Here is a 13,814-nt window from a genome sequence, read left to right on the forward strand (position 1 = left end):
GCCGGCGAGCAGCGGGCGTCCGAGCTGCCAGCGAGCCGGAGGAGGAGCCGCAGAGGCGCCAGGGGCAGCCGGGGAGCAGAGAAGGGCGCCCCAGGTAAGAGCTCCGCGCCTCCTCTGGCAGACTACACGGTTCGGGTCGCCCGGCCCCCGGGTAGGGAGGGACGGGGGCGGGGCCGACAGGGGCGGGGTTTGGCGGAGGAAACTGAGGCAGGACGGAAGTCTCCCAGAGGTGGAGCGGGTCCCCTCCACCTAACTCAGGAATAGGGATCCCCAGCCCCATTTTCCTGGATGTGGGAAGCAGGGAATCTCCATTTATGAACACCTTGGAGGAGGGGCCGCAGCCCTAGAACCTGTGGGTCTGAGGGAGGAGGCGTCTGGAGTCCAAGAAACTTAGTTTGCAGGAGGAGGCATCTGGGGAACCAGGTCACCTTCGCTGAGGGAAGATGGTTCAGGGGCCTTGGGCCCCTGGGTCTGAGGAAGGAGAGGCAGCTGTGGACCTGAACAAAGTCTGAGGGAGGAGGCAGCGGGCACCCGCACTCCCTGTAATGGTGTGGTAAACTTCTGCCCCTGATCACACTCAACACTTCCCATTCCCCCACCTCGGAGCCTGGCCAGCCAGACACTCCAGGTATGCGCAGTCGGAGTCTTGGGCGGGCCCTGGCCTGTCCTGCGAGGAGCGAACATTCCAGGAAGCAGCCTCAGGGACCCAGAGCGTGGGCCGGCGGGGACCCGGGTGTCCAGGCCAGCCCCACCCCCGCCGCGTTTAGTGGAGGACGGGAGGAGGGGATGTAATCTCTTCCAGTTGCCTCACCTGCCCCTCCTCTCTGCTCCCCGCCCCCCCATCTGCTTCCCATCCCTCCAAAGCTGTCACCTGCACAGGGAAGGGGGGCCCTCTGGAGGTGGGCGGGGCATCTACTCCAGGGTACCCTAGGCTTTCAAAGACTCTGGAAAGGGTGGCATTTTTTGGGGGAGAGAGGTCGCGCCCTTCCCCCATCTGCCTATGTAACTGGTTTCCTTCCTCCCGCAGGTGGTTGCCCCTCCCTCTCCTGAGATGTCAGGTGGGAGACTACCTGTATCCTACACAGGGGCCCCACACAGCCTGGGGGCCCCCAGTCCCAGAGTGAGGAGGTGGAGGTGCTGTTGACAGGTCTGGTATTCATTCACCTGCTGCTTTTCAGTCCTGGCCCGGCTTCTAGAATGTTCTAGTCTCTCCATATCCCTCCCAGCATCTCCCAGCAGCCAAGTCAGTCTCACACTCAGGGAAAACGAGAACGACAGGATCCGAAGGGCTCCTCCAGGTTATAGGAACACGAGGGCCAAGTGGCACTGCACGGAATTCAGATCTTACCCATGCCACTTCTTGGCTGTGTGACCCGGTAGAAAGCATTTCTCCTTGGGTTTGACCGTCCAGCCCTGGCTGGCGTGGAACTCATGCAAACCGGACAGGCCTCCAACTTGTGGCCATCTTCCTGCCTCTGCCTCCTGGTTGCCGAGGTTACAGGTGTGCATCACCACACCCAGTTTTGCCTTTTTGTTTAGACTAACTGGATACTTATTATTAACCTAAAAGTTAAACAATCCCCAGGTTCTAGAGCATAAGGTACTCCTAAGGTCCTCCCACAGTCTGCCACGCGACATCTGCCCTCGGGTGGGGCAGGAGGAGGGGTCCCTGACTTAGGATCCCGTTACTCGGGTGTCTTTCTTCTCTAACCACGGCCTCTTTCTCTTCAGGTGTGCAAGCCATGCTCCCTCGCCACTCCTGTTCTCTCCTCCTTTTCCTCTTCCTCCTCCCCAGCGTCCCCATGGAGCCCCACCCCCCATCCTCCACCCTGCCCCCATTTCTGGCCCCTGAGTGGGACCTCTTGTCTCCCCGAGTGGCCCTGTCAAGGGGCGCCCCTGCCGGGCCCCCTCTCCTCTTCCTGCTGGAGGCCGGGGCCTATGGAGAGCCGGCAGGGGCCCCAGCCAACCGCAGCCGGCGCGGGGTGAGTGAGACGGCACCCGCAAGCCGCCGGGGTGAGCTGGCAGTGTGCGACGCAGTGAGTGGCTGGGTGACCGACCGGCGGACAGCTGTGGACTTGCGTGGGCGCGAAGTGGAGGTGCTGGGCGAGGTGCCTGCGGCAGGTGGCAGTCCCCTGCGTCAGTACTTCTTCGAGACGCGCTGCAAGGCCGAAAGCGCTGGGGAAGGTGGCCCAGGTGTGGGCGGAGGGGGTTGTCGCGGCGTGGATCGGAGGCACTGGCTCTCAGAATGCAAGGCTAAGCAGTCCTATGTGCGGGCGTTGACTGCAGATTCCCAGGGCCGCGTAGGCTGGCGCTGGATTCGGATCGACACAGCTTGCGTCTGCACGCTCCTCAGCCGAACAGGCCGAGCCTGAGGTCCAGGCTTGGGAACTGCCCAAGTTGAGGAAAAAAAAGTTGAGGAATACAAAAAACCCAAAAGACAAAGCTGGATGCTGAAAGGACCACAGGGGTGGCCTGGCTGCTCTACCGTGCCTTATGACTGGGAACTGGAATAACCAAAGAATCAAATCTCTCTCAAATCTCAGTCCGTGTGGAATGTATGGTGAAACCAAATGAGGTTTCAAGTGATGAATAGGAGTTCTCCCGGAGGAACTTGACCTTAATAACAATAGCCGATGTTTACTAGCTCCTGTTTATCAGACCTAATATATGACTTTGGCAACCATTTTAACATCAGAGGACCCTGGCTCACCCTGGCAAAAGGGGCAAAGAAAGAACGCCTGAAAAGGGATGCATGCGCTGGAGCTTGGCCTCCATCAGTAATCTGTTTCTGGTTGCCTGGCGCACACACACAGTCCTGGGCTCAATCCTGAACATCATAAACCATGCACGGTGGTACTCATCTGCAGGTACAGGCAGGTAGATCATGGCCATCCTTAGCTACATAGGGAGGTTGAAGCCAGCCTTGTCTGTATGAGAATCTATCTTAATAAAATAAAAGGCCTGGGACTGCGTGTTGTGGTTTGTGCCTGTAATCCTAATACTTAAGAGGCTGCAGACAGATTGCCTGGAGGTCCAGGGCAGCCTGGGCTACATACTTAAACTGCTCTGTCTGGGGCGAGGGCAAATGGGTCAGATGGGAAAACAATGGAAGCAACTGGCCCCGGAACCTTAAGGATGGGATCAGGGAAAGGCCTAGGTTCACCAGAGAAGTCTGACCTGGCCAAGGCACACAAGCATGGCCCAGGAATACAAGCATCCTGCTTTGAGCAGTGAACCCGACCACCCAGGGAGTGCAAGCCAGCATGGATACCTCCCATCCAGCATGGCCCGAGTCTTTTTGTGTTCAGCTCTGATTTGGAGACAGAGTCTCCTCATGCAACTCATTGAAGGGTAGACTTTGAACTTTTTCCTTTTTTCCAAGACAGATTTCTCTGTGTATCCTTGGCTGTCCTGGAACTCACTCTGTAGACCAGGCTGGCCTCGACTCCCTAATGCTGGCATTAAAGGCATACATCACCACTGTGTGGCTCCGCCTTGAATTTATCTTCTGCTTTTGCCTCCCAAGTGCTGGCATTAAAATGTATTATGCAGTCAGTGCTGGGGATGGAATTCAGCTTCCTGCGTGCTGGGCTGGAGCTCCCTCATCTGAACCACACCCCACCCCCACCCCCACCTTTCCAATGCTTTGGGACACATTCTCACCAAGCTCAGGCTGGCTTAAAACTGGACCATTGCTGAGGATGACCTTAAACTTTTCTCTTTTTAAAAAAGTCTTCAATTTTATGTGTATTGAGTGTTTTTGCCTGCATGTACGGGTGGGGGGATCTTCATGCATGGGTGTCTGCAGCCCCTACAAAAATATTGAGCTCCCTTGGGCCTGGAGTTAAAGATGGTCGTGAGACACCAGGTGGGGGCTGGGAACTGCTGACCCATTTTCTCCAACCTTAATCTCTTGAGTGCTGGGATCACAGGTGTGTGCGATCCCACCTGGGAGACCGGCTCTCGAGAGTAGATCAGGCTGGACTCATGACTCCCAAGCATCAGCCTCCTTAGTGTTGGAGAAACAGGCATATGTCACCCCAGGAGAGTGTGTAAAAGCCAGCTTCTCCCACCCTGCGTGAGCCTGGACCGCTTGCCAGGCAGAATCCACCCCTGATGCTCCCAGGGTGGCCCTCTTCCCACCCTCTAGCCACCTCCCACTCTCTCTGACTTCCCAACTCTTTTCTGAGTGAGGAGCCCATGCCCCCTCCCCTCCCCCATTTTTCTAAGTGCTTCCTGGTGTATTTCTTTTCCTCAGTCTCCCCAGCCCCCCATACCCAGGTGGAAGTTTTCAACCAAATGAAAGGCAGGCAGGACTGGGGACGCTCAGCCTTCATGGAAAAGAGCTGTCTGGAAACTGTTACCCGGAGGTGGGCAGGCCTGGCAATGAGAGAGCCAGGGACCCTCTGGGAAAGGGGCGTTTAGTTCCTGTCAGCCTGTCTCTGTGTCTGCTGTATTCCCTCACCTCACCTCCTGTTTCCTTTCTCCTCTGTTGGGAGTCTCCACCCTTCCCTACTTTTCTGTTTCCTCTCCGATCCTCCTCTCTAAAAGTCCTAGTTGGGGGTTCCCCTAGCCCTCCACACGCCATTGGCTGGGTTCAGAGTGGGCAGGTTCTGTTACCAGGGGCAACGGTCACAACAAGCCGGTTTCTTGGCTTCCCAGAGAAGGTGAGGACCATGGCAGGTCGGACCCTAGCTCTTCGATATGGGCCCCCTTGGTCCCCCATTTCTGAAACTGAGGTACTTGGAACCTGGCCCAACTGGCATCTCACCAGCAGCGGGGTTGCCCACCACTGGATCCCACCGGAGTCCTTTCCTCTGCCTACTCTCCAGGTGAGAGGGTGGAGGGTGAGATAGGGAAAGGGGGCAGTTCATTTAGGTTCCTGTCTGAAGGTGGAGGGGTCTGGAAGCCTGGATACCAGGAGTTGGAGGAAGGAAAGGAGATGGTTTCCTGGGTCTTTTGGCTGATCTACGCGCCTTCTCCTCAGTCTATGGTCAAGGCACCCCTGCCTGCAGTCTCGAAGCAGGACTCACACATCTGGGCTTTCGACAAAGTCATCAGCAGATGGGAAACCACCTCACACTCCGCATACACCCCCAAGACACACGGTGGCCCCTGTGCTCAGCCCAAGGCACCAGAGCATGAGGACCCCAGGCGGACACTTGGCATCAAGTCTTTGGCAGAAAGGGTAGGGTTCTGGGATCCAGAAATCTGGGGGTGAGAAGGTTGGACATTGGAGCCCCTGCTCCCTTGAATCTTTGGGCTCCCTTCTTGTAGCTAAGAAGACATGAGGGACGGGGTGTCCCCCTGAACACAAAATGCCAGATCAGCGAGACGAAGGCACAGTACAAGGGCTGGCCAGATGTGGATCAGAGTGCCCCCCTCTTTGCGGAGCCCCAGCCCCCAGAGCTCGCTGACCACCATCGTGGGGGACCTTCTCAGGTAGAGCCAGCTACACCCGCACCGTGGTGGGAAGGTACACGGGCACCGCAGGAAGGAGCTTGGGCTGTCTAGGTTAGGGTGGAGACAGCCTCTGGGCTGGAGGAAGCTTGCATTCTACCGGGTATGGTATGGAAGTGGGGGTCAGGGTACTGAGTCTTGAACTGTGGGGAGAGAGAGAGCTGGAAGGTCCGGAAGTTGCCTCTTGGGGCTGTGGGCTGCTGGTGCAGTGAGCTAAGCTAGTTAGGTACTTGCTCCCCAGAGCTGCACTACAATACTCTGAGACGTTTGGGTTAGCAGATGGTAGGTTTACTCAGCAAGAAGCCGTCAGGTGGGATTGTCATCCAAGATTACTTAATATCCAGAGTCAGGGTAACTGTTTTGACTGGGGGGGGGGGGGACGGACTAGAAAGGAGTGTGGCTGCAGCCAGTTTGGTTTCTTGGCCACTAAGTGTTTGGACAGGGTGCAGGCACTAAGGAGGAGGTGGAGGTGGGGAAGGGCTTTGAACAGGGTACATCCACAGTCTTTCTTGCTCACTACCTTTCCTAATATTTCTCAGGCCCTCATCCCCTGGACGAGGAACCCCGAGATGGCTGGTCAACCCTTCACAGTGAACAAGATGGGCATCCTGGATCGGCTTCAACCCTATCAGAGCATTGCTGCAAGTGACTTCACAAGGTGAGCCTGTGCCCAGCAGGCGCTGGTGAGTAAACCCCTCTCCTTGGGAGTTCCAGCTGTGTATGCAGAAACCACAGAACTGACCCAAGCTGAACTCTTCAGCTCCTCAGAGCCTCTTCCAAGGCAGCAACAAACCAGTTCTAGACCCTTGAGTCCCCTGGAATCTGAACTCTGCTGCACTTGGACCTCCTCACCTGCTGCCCCGCCCACAGGAACGTGTCTGGATATCCCCACCAGAAACCGGTGATTGGCCTGAGCTGGCCGAGGAAGGCATCCCACCACCCGGAGCGGGCAAGTTTACCGAGGGTGCGCCCAGCCCGGCCACGCCCATCGCAACCAGTGCGGGAGTCCTATGGACCCTTGGTGCACCCGCTCTGTGGAATGGACCGATTTTGCCCAGTACATGCACCGTGGGGCGGCCCCCATCAGAAGCCAGTGCTGGGCCTCTACAGTGTACCCAAGGCCTACTGCACTGAGAATTCCCGCTATGGGAGTGCCAGGGCAGAGCTGCTGTGAGCCCGTGAAGCCCACCCACCACGCAAACTCCATCATTGGACTTGTGGGCGGGACAACCCAGACACACCCCTTACTTCCAGAGTTCCTCCAGGCGGAATTTACTGATCAAGAAGTTTTATAGCTGAAGCCACACCTATTTTTGGACCCAATCCAGGCATCCTGATTAGGGGCTGGGAGACAGGTGGTGCTCCACCTCTGGTTGGATTGAAAGCAAATTTGGAGGCCCACTCGTCAGAACCTAGGGTTGAAGCTGTGCCCTCCTATTTAGTTGTACCCAACCATCAGAGTGGGTCTGATGGACGTTTACTCCAGCGATCTGGGGGTTCAGCGAGCAGCCTGCAGTGGCCTCCCCTTTACCTTGTTTCCCGTGCTTCCAATGTCAGCTAAGCCCAGACACCTGGGCCGAGTGTGAGGCCAGTTCACTGGGACAACTGGAGCTAGTCCCTGGCTCCCCTGACCTTGTCTGTGTCTCGCCCCCAGAGATTAGTGTCAGGTTACCCAAGCCTGTAGCCACCACTTAGTGGCCTTGCCACCCCCACAACCCGCAGGTATAAAGCCAGGTGCCCAAGGTAGGGAAGGTATCAAGAATGGAGAGGCTTCAGGTAAGATGGTAGGGTCCAGGGTTCTTCCCAGTCCCACCAAACCCATGGATGGACAGCCTTGTGACCTGGGGTTGGAGGAGGGAGAGGAGGAGGTCTCCTAGCTGGTGGACTTCAAACAGGAGAGAAACAGATTTGGCCGGTGATGGGTCTTGAAGGACAGTTTCTGTTTTATTCTGAGTGGGTGCAGAACCTGGGATGGAAAAACCAGGTCAGGGGTAGAGTGAGACACTGGCTATGTCCCAGGGGCTGCTGCTGTGGCTGCTGCTGAGCCCATGTGTGGTGTGGGCCTCCAGGGGCCCCCTTCGGCCACTGTGCCGGCCTGTCAACGCAACCCTGGCCGCAGAGAATGAGTTCTGTCCAGTCTGCATCACCTTCACCACCAGCATCTGTGCCGGCTACTGTCCTAGCATGGTGAGCTGACCAAATGGGGTGGGGTACAGCGAGACGGCTCCTGGGCAGGGACCATAGCTACTGTGGGGGTCTGAAGGGCCAGGTGGGCATTCCACCTAGAACAGGGCCGGGGCAGGGACACTCAGAAGAGGGCTTTTTCCACTCCGCACTCAGGTCCGAGTACTGCCGGCTGCCTTGCCTCCTGTGCCTCAGCCAGTGTGCACCTACCGGGAGCTGCGCTTCGCATCTGTCCACCTCCCTGGCTGCCCACCCGGTGTAGACCCCATAGTCTCCTTTCCTGTAGCCCTCAGCTGCCGCTGTGGGCCCTGCCGGCTCAGTAGCTCTGACTGTGGGGGTCCCAGGACTCAACCAATGGCCTGTGACCTCCCCCACCTCCCTGGCCTCCTTCTCCTCTGAGGCCCACCCCTTCACTACCAGCAGGTGTTCTAACCACCCCTCCCCCTCTCCCTCCCAATAAAGGCTTTCCAACTGCGCTCCAATGTCCTTTCGTAGGCTCTGAGGACACAGCAGAGGTCCAGTTTTCAATAATTTTATATAAAGTCACAGTGTTAGAACTTGTAGAAAATGGGGTGGGAAGGGCTGGGGTGCCAGGTCAGCTCAGGAGGTGTCCATTGTTTCGCCTTCTGCAGAGAGAGGGAGCCAGGGTGAGTGAGCCGGGCACTCCCGCGCAGCCCTCTCCCACAGCGCGAGCCGGGCAGCCGGGGGATACTCACTGAGCTCATTGAAGAGGAAGGCGTCTTGGTACTCCTTCATATACTGTGTGGAGCGGGATTCATCCAGGAAGAGGGAGTATACACGCTTAATGTCATCGACCTGCACCTCGGTGCCCTGAGAGCCGGTGGGACTCAGATCAGATCAGCAGGGGCCACCCCACCCCCAGCTTTTTCCTCAAAAATAGCTGGGTTCTTAGTCCCCACTCAGTACCCATGGCCCACGGGCCACCCCAGGGCCATCCCTCATTCCTCCAGGCTAATCTGCTGGCTGACCTTTCGTTTCCGGCACACCAGGCTGGCCGCCGTGATGAGCTGGATGGCGTAGCGCAGGGAGGTCTCGAGCCCAATGCGGGTCAGCACTGTGTAGGCATCCTCGCTCATCTCCACGTCTTCCTCCTCACAGCTGTGGGCAGGCAGGAACGGCGTATTACCCCACCCATTCCATAGTACAAACGGACACTGGGGTCTCACAACCACAGATGACGAGGCTAAAAGCCAAGGCACAGGGAGGGCCTCCCCACCACCAGCTCCCCACTGCTGAGGCCTGGGTGAAGGCCGCACCGGATGCGCAGAATCTGCTTGGTATCCTTCTCACTGTACGGTGACGTTGACACAATGAGCAAGCGGTCCAGCAGGTCGATGGGGATGCCGTGGGGACTCTGGTAGCTGGTGCCTCGGATCCTGGGGGTCAGGGAAGACTGTTAGTGGATGTTTCAGGAAAACATACACATCACCACAGCCCACTTGGGAACTCAGAAAGTTTGGACTCTGCCCGCACTTATATTCATGCTTGAAAGTATCACCTCCCCCACATTCACACAACAACAACAAAGATGTCATGCTAAGAACACACAGGGTGATGTGCTTGATGAAGCCCAGGAGCCACCATCAAAGGGAGTTTGGCACCCCACACTTGGGTTTGTGCGCTCTCTTAATCTGGGTCTCATGTATGTAGCTCAGGCTAGCCTAGAACTCAAACTCCTCCTGTCTCAGCCTACACAACACTAGGACTATGCAACCATAGCGACATGCCCTGTGTTCACAGCATCTTTAGGTGAATACTTGTGGGCTGTGACGATTGAGTGGCGGAGTCTGAGTGACGAATTGATCATAGCAGTTTGTAACATATTTAGTAGATAGCCCTGTGCTCAGCACAGGGTCTGCCCAGGACTGTGAGGGCCACACTGTGTGAGGGCCACATTGGAGGCAAGCCCAGCAAGACAATCCATTTACCTTGAGGCCACCCACCATCAACCCCTGGCCCAGAACGCGCTTCCCCAGAGACCTCTCAAGCTGCTCACTCACCTGGTGATCCCTCGGTTGGTGGCCATGATGAGGACAGGCGCCATGTCGCTCTCCAGGGCCCGGTTGAGGAAAGAGAAACTCTCAATGTCCAGCATGTGGACCTCGTCGATGAACAGCACCTGGAAGCCATGAGGACCCAGGTCAAGGTCCCCTCCACCCGATGCCCCAGGTCTAAACACGCCCATCTGGGCTGGCGCCACTCACCCCAGGGATGATCTCTGCCTTGCCCTCCTCTCTCCACTCAGCCACCTTGGCATTGATCTGTTCTCGGACTTCTGACTTGATCTCCCCTGTGTCTCCTACCAGAGACAGGGGGTGTCAGAGTTAGAGACTGGGTCCAGGACCAACCCAGAGAAAGAGGAACACTGGGGAGGAGGGCTCTGGGCTGCAGCAGCAGGGCAGAAAGGACAGAGATAGAGACCCAAGGGAGGACTTGAGGGCAGTGCAGGGAAGGACACACTCAGACAGAGAACGCAAGGCAAGCAGCAGGTCTGTTAAGAAAAGGGCAGAAAAGCTAGGAGTGGGCTTTGCCAAGGGGGACAAAGAAGGGTGTACCAGAGCATTCAAGGCCTTGGGGACTGCTTGGGGAAGGGCAGCTGACCTGAGAAGAGGGCCAGGAAGCCCTGAGTACGGGAGTTGATGACGTCAATCTCATGGAGGGACACAGTGTGCACCACCTCCTTGCGTTTCTGCAGCTCTCCGTCTGGGCACTGCACAAACTTGGTCTACAGGGCCAAGGGCGGGTGTGAGGGCAGCCAAGGCACAGGTCCCTCCCCGCAGCCCCACACTGGGAAGTAATGCAGCACCCGGAGCCCATGAAGATACAGAACCATCCCAGTGTGGGGTGAGGGTGAGGGAAGAGCGGAGCACCTGGGAGCCCATGGCGTCGTAGTCCCGTGCACGTGTGAAAGAGCGGCCCAGCTTGGAGATCTTGCCGGTGGCCTTGTCGATGGTGATGACGTCTCTGAAGGAACAACAGCAAAGTGTAAGGAGGGTGCCATTCCCCTCACCTCCCAGCCACTCCCGTGGTCCTGTGGCTCACCCGGCCTGGACCTTGTCCTTGGTCAGGGACTCGATCATCTTGGTACCCAGGTCGTAGATGGTCTCCATCTCTGTGGTCTTGAGGGTCAGTTTGCCCACCTTGGATCCCTGAGGGTGACACACAAGTAATGCTCAGAGGACGTCATCCCTGTGTGGCACGGCTTCAAATGGGTGTGGCACAGGTAGCTCACGGAAGGGGTGGCATTGGGAGGTGTGTCGTGTCACCATGAGCCGGGTCACAAGAGGATGGGGAGTGGGGAGGAGGTGTCAAATTTAACATGGCTAGAACCCTGGGCCCAGCACTAAACCACCAAGGCACACCCCTATGCTCTCACGTGGATTCTAAGCAGGCCAGCCCTCTACCACTGAGCTGTGCATCCTCAGAGGCTCAAGAGACCTCCTGCCTCTGCCTCCTGAGTGTCTGACCACAGAAGAAAAACAGCATTTTTGTTAATTACAAAATCAAAGCAGTAAATAAAAAGACAACTAAGCTGGGCCATGGAAATGGGTAGAGCACGCGAAACCGATCCTAATGACCTTGGGACCTACAGAGTAGGAGACCCTACTCCCACCATCTATCCTCTGACTGCACACAAAGCCCACACATATTCCCCTCCTGACACAAGCACACTTGATACCCTCGGGCCTGGCTGCGGGAGTCGGCTGTCTGTATCTGGATCCTGGCACAAAAAAGCTTTCTCCTTTTAGTCCCAGAAGGAGGCGGGGCAAAGGAGGGTAAGGGGCAGGGGGGATGGACTATCTGTACATATACTCTTTAACATTTTATTCACGAGTGTCTATGTGTCGGTTTGTCCATGTGAGCACAGGAACCCACAAAAGGCACAAGAGGGCACTAGATCCCTGAAAATGTCCTTACTGGTGTCAGGGAGCCGCCTAATGTGGATGCTAGGAACTAAACCTGGGTCCTCTTCAGAGCGGTATAGGTTCTTAACCACTGAGCCTCTAAAGAACACACACACACCTTAAAGACATTTCTTACTGGGCAGTGGTGGCGCACGCCTTTAATCTCAGCACTTGGGAGGCAGAGGCAGGCAGATTTCTAGGTTCGAGGCCAGCCTGGCCTACAGAATGAGTTCCAGGACAGCCAGGGCTACACAGAGAAACCCTGTCTTGAATCCCGACCCCCACCCCCACCCCCGCCCCCGCCAAAAACAGACATTTCTTGGGAAAAGCTTTACCCACAATATTCTTACCACATCTAAAAAAATCTAAAATTACTAATAGATTGAACTAATTTAGAACTTTACTTACAATTATTAAAATTACTGGGCAGCATACCTATGCTAAATCCATATCCATTAACAGTGAGGAATAACCTGGTTGTGGCTATAAATCCTATAATTTGAGTACTAAAAAGTGGGGGGTGGAGGACCCCCAGCCAGTATGGGCTGCCTATTAAAAAAAAAAAAAAGATTGTCTCAAAACAAACTGAGAGTGCTGGTTTGCGCCTGTAATCCCAGACCTTAGGACACCGAATGCAGCCTGGGTGTGAGATCCAACTCAAGCGCCAGAGGGTCAGGGAAGTGGCTCCAAGGAGTGCTTGCCTATCATGCTCAAGACCCAGGTCCTTCCCTAGGATCACACAACCTGGGCTTGCACTCAAGAGGTGGGGCATCAGGAACTCAAAGCCATCCTTAGTTACATAACAAGGTAAAAGCCAGTCTAGGCTACACGAGACACTGTATCCATAGAGAGAGAGAGAGAGAGAGAGACAGACAGACAGACAGAAGGAAATCCTGGTAAGAGGACTAGAGAGATGGCTTAGCAGAGAAGAGACCTTGCCGTGCAAGCATGAGGGCCTAAATTTGGACGCCAGCACCGGTGTCCCATCACCCTCACCACCACCACCATCAGGCACAGCATCATGCAGGCCTGTAAGGCAGTGCTGTTGGGGATGAAGAAAGGATCACTGGAGTCTGGCTGCCAGCCCAGTTCCAGATTCAGAAAGAGACCCTGTCTCAAAGATACAAAACACTGCAACAAAGCAGGAAACCCAACATCTAGTCTCTGCCTGTGTCAACAAATCCTCATACAACATATAGGTACACCAGGGCTGGGCAAGGGGGCTCACTCCTTCAACCTCAGCAACTCAGGAGGCAGACCCTTTCTCAAACACCACACCCCCACATACACACGGGGTGGGGGGGAGAAGAGCGCCCTCAAATAGGCAAGAGAAAGTTACGGCATGCTGCAACACCCCTCTTCCCAGGCATTTCAGTAACAGCTGAAACATCACACAAAAAAACCAACAAAACAGGTGGGTTTTAGTTTTTGAAGACGGTTTCTCTCCATAGCCCTGGCTGTCCTAGAACTCCCTTTGTACACCAGGCTAGCCTCAAACTCAGATATTCACTTGTCTCTGCTTTCCAAGTGCCAGTATTAAAACCAAGCTCAGCTCTAACACAAAATTTGAAAACCAGATCACCCACTGCCCTACAGTCCCACTCGTACAAAGCATCCAGAACCTGCAAGTCCAGAGGCAAGAAGAGATCACGTGGCTGGCGTGTTAGTATACAGGCACAATTTTCTCAAGGGACAATGGAAAGTTCTACAACCAGATAGCAGAGACGACGGCTGCGGGACTGCTGCGGAGTACATCGTCATCAAACAGCTGACATAAGAGCTTGGCGTGGAGGGCTCACACACATGGCTCGAGAAGGCCCCAGCAACTCCACAACAGAGAAACTCCCGGGGCCTCTAGACTCAGCGCATCTGCCCTGTGCACTCTCACCTCAGTGCTCAGAGAGGAGATTGCAGACCAACTGTAAAACAGGGTGGGCAAACCCACTAGACTACCTGTTCTATAAATAAATACAAAGTAAAATTACTTTTATTTACATACATGGGTGCATGTGCACAGGGGGACAACTAGTGAGAGGTTAACTCTCTTCCATCTTGTGGGTTCTGGGGGTTGAACCTAAGACCTGCAGGAAATAAAACAACTGGGCAGCTTGCTTAACACACAATGGGCCTTAGGTTTAACCCAGCATAGCAAATAGAAACAGAAACTCTGGGCTGGTGAGATGGCTCAGTAGTTAAGAGCACCCGACTGCTCTTCTGAAGGTCCAGAGTTCAAATCCCAGCAAC

At 55.6% G+C, this 13,814-nt stretch overlaps 4 protein-coding genes across 4 annotated transcripts in view; 3 read left to right on the plus strand and 1 right to left on the minus strand.

Annotated features, from left to right (window-relative positions):
* Ntf4 (neurotrophin 4) lies at positions 1–3,480 on the plus strand. Its single transcript, XM_021169114.1, has 3 exons — positions 1–94; positions 1,028–1,147; positions 1,732–3,480. The coding sequence occupies exon 3, from the start codon at positions 1,743–1,745 to the stop codon at positions 2,370–2,372; it is 630 nt and encodes a 209-aa protein (XP_021024773.1). The 5' UTR covers positions 1–94; positions 1,028–1,147; positions 1,732–1,742; the 3' UTR covers positions 2,373–3,480.
* A 1,178-nt stretch (positions 3,481–4,658) lies between these two features.
* On the plus strand, positions 4,659–6,788 carry LOC110299307. Its single transcript, XM_021168981.2, has 5 exons — positions 4,659–4,832; positions 4,988–5,188; positions 5,278–5,442; positions 6,000–6,118; positions 6,331–6,788. Exons 1-5 carry the CDS (start codon positions 4,677–4,679, stop codon positions 6,632–6,634), a joined length of 945 nt encoding a protein of 314 aa, XP_021024640.1. The 5' UTR covers positions 4,659–4,676; the 3' UTR covers positions 6,635–6,788.
* A 682-nt stretch (positions 6,789–7,470) lies between these two features.
* Positions 7,471–8,119, plus strand: LOC110299308 (lutropin subunit beta). The gene is made up of 2 exons (XM_021168982.2): positions 7,471–7,647; positions 7,801–8,119. Exons 1-2 carry the CDS (start codon positions 7,471–7,473, stop codon positions 8,041–8,043), a joined length of 420 nt encoding a protein of 139 aa, XP_021024641.1. The 3' UTR covers positions 8,044–8,119.
* A 41-nt stretch (positions 8,120–8,160) lies between these two features.
* The window catches only part of Ruvbl2 (RuvB like AAA ATPase 2), a 12,351-nt gene continuing 6,697 nt past the window's right edge, over positions 8,161–13,814 (minus strand). The window contains exons 7-15 of the mRNA XM_021168978.1: positions 10,708–10,814; positions 10,536–10,629; positions 10,267–10,390; positions 9,870–9,964; positions 9,666–9,784; positions 8,922–9,041; positions 8,634–8,763; positions 8,361–8,475; positions 8,161–8,270 (exon numbers count right to left, since the gene is read on the minus strand). Coding sequence (XP_021024637.1) covers positions 8,245–8,270; positions 8,361–8,475; positions 8,634–8,763; positions 8,922–9,041; positions 9,666–9,784; positions 9,870–9,964; positions 10,267–10,390; positions 10,536–10,629; positions 10,708–10,814 — 930 coding nt within the window. The 3' untranslated portion in view covers positions 8,161–8,244. The remainder of the gene's footprint in view (positions 8,271–8,360; positions 8,476–8,633; positions 8,764–8,921; positions 9,042–9,665; positions 9,785–9,869; positions 9,965–10,266; positions 10,391–10,535; positions 10,630–10,707; positions 10,815–13,814) is intronic.

Source organism: Mus caroli, chromosome 7, assembly GCF_900094665.2.
Source record: "Mus caroli chromosome 7, CAROLI_EIJ_v1.1, whole genome shotgun sequence".
NCBI lineage: Eukaryota > Metazoa > Chordata > Mammalia > Rodentia > Muridae > Mus > Mus caroli.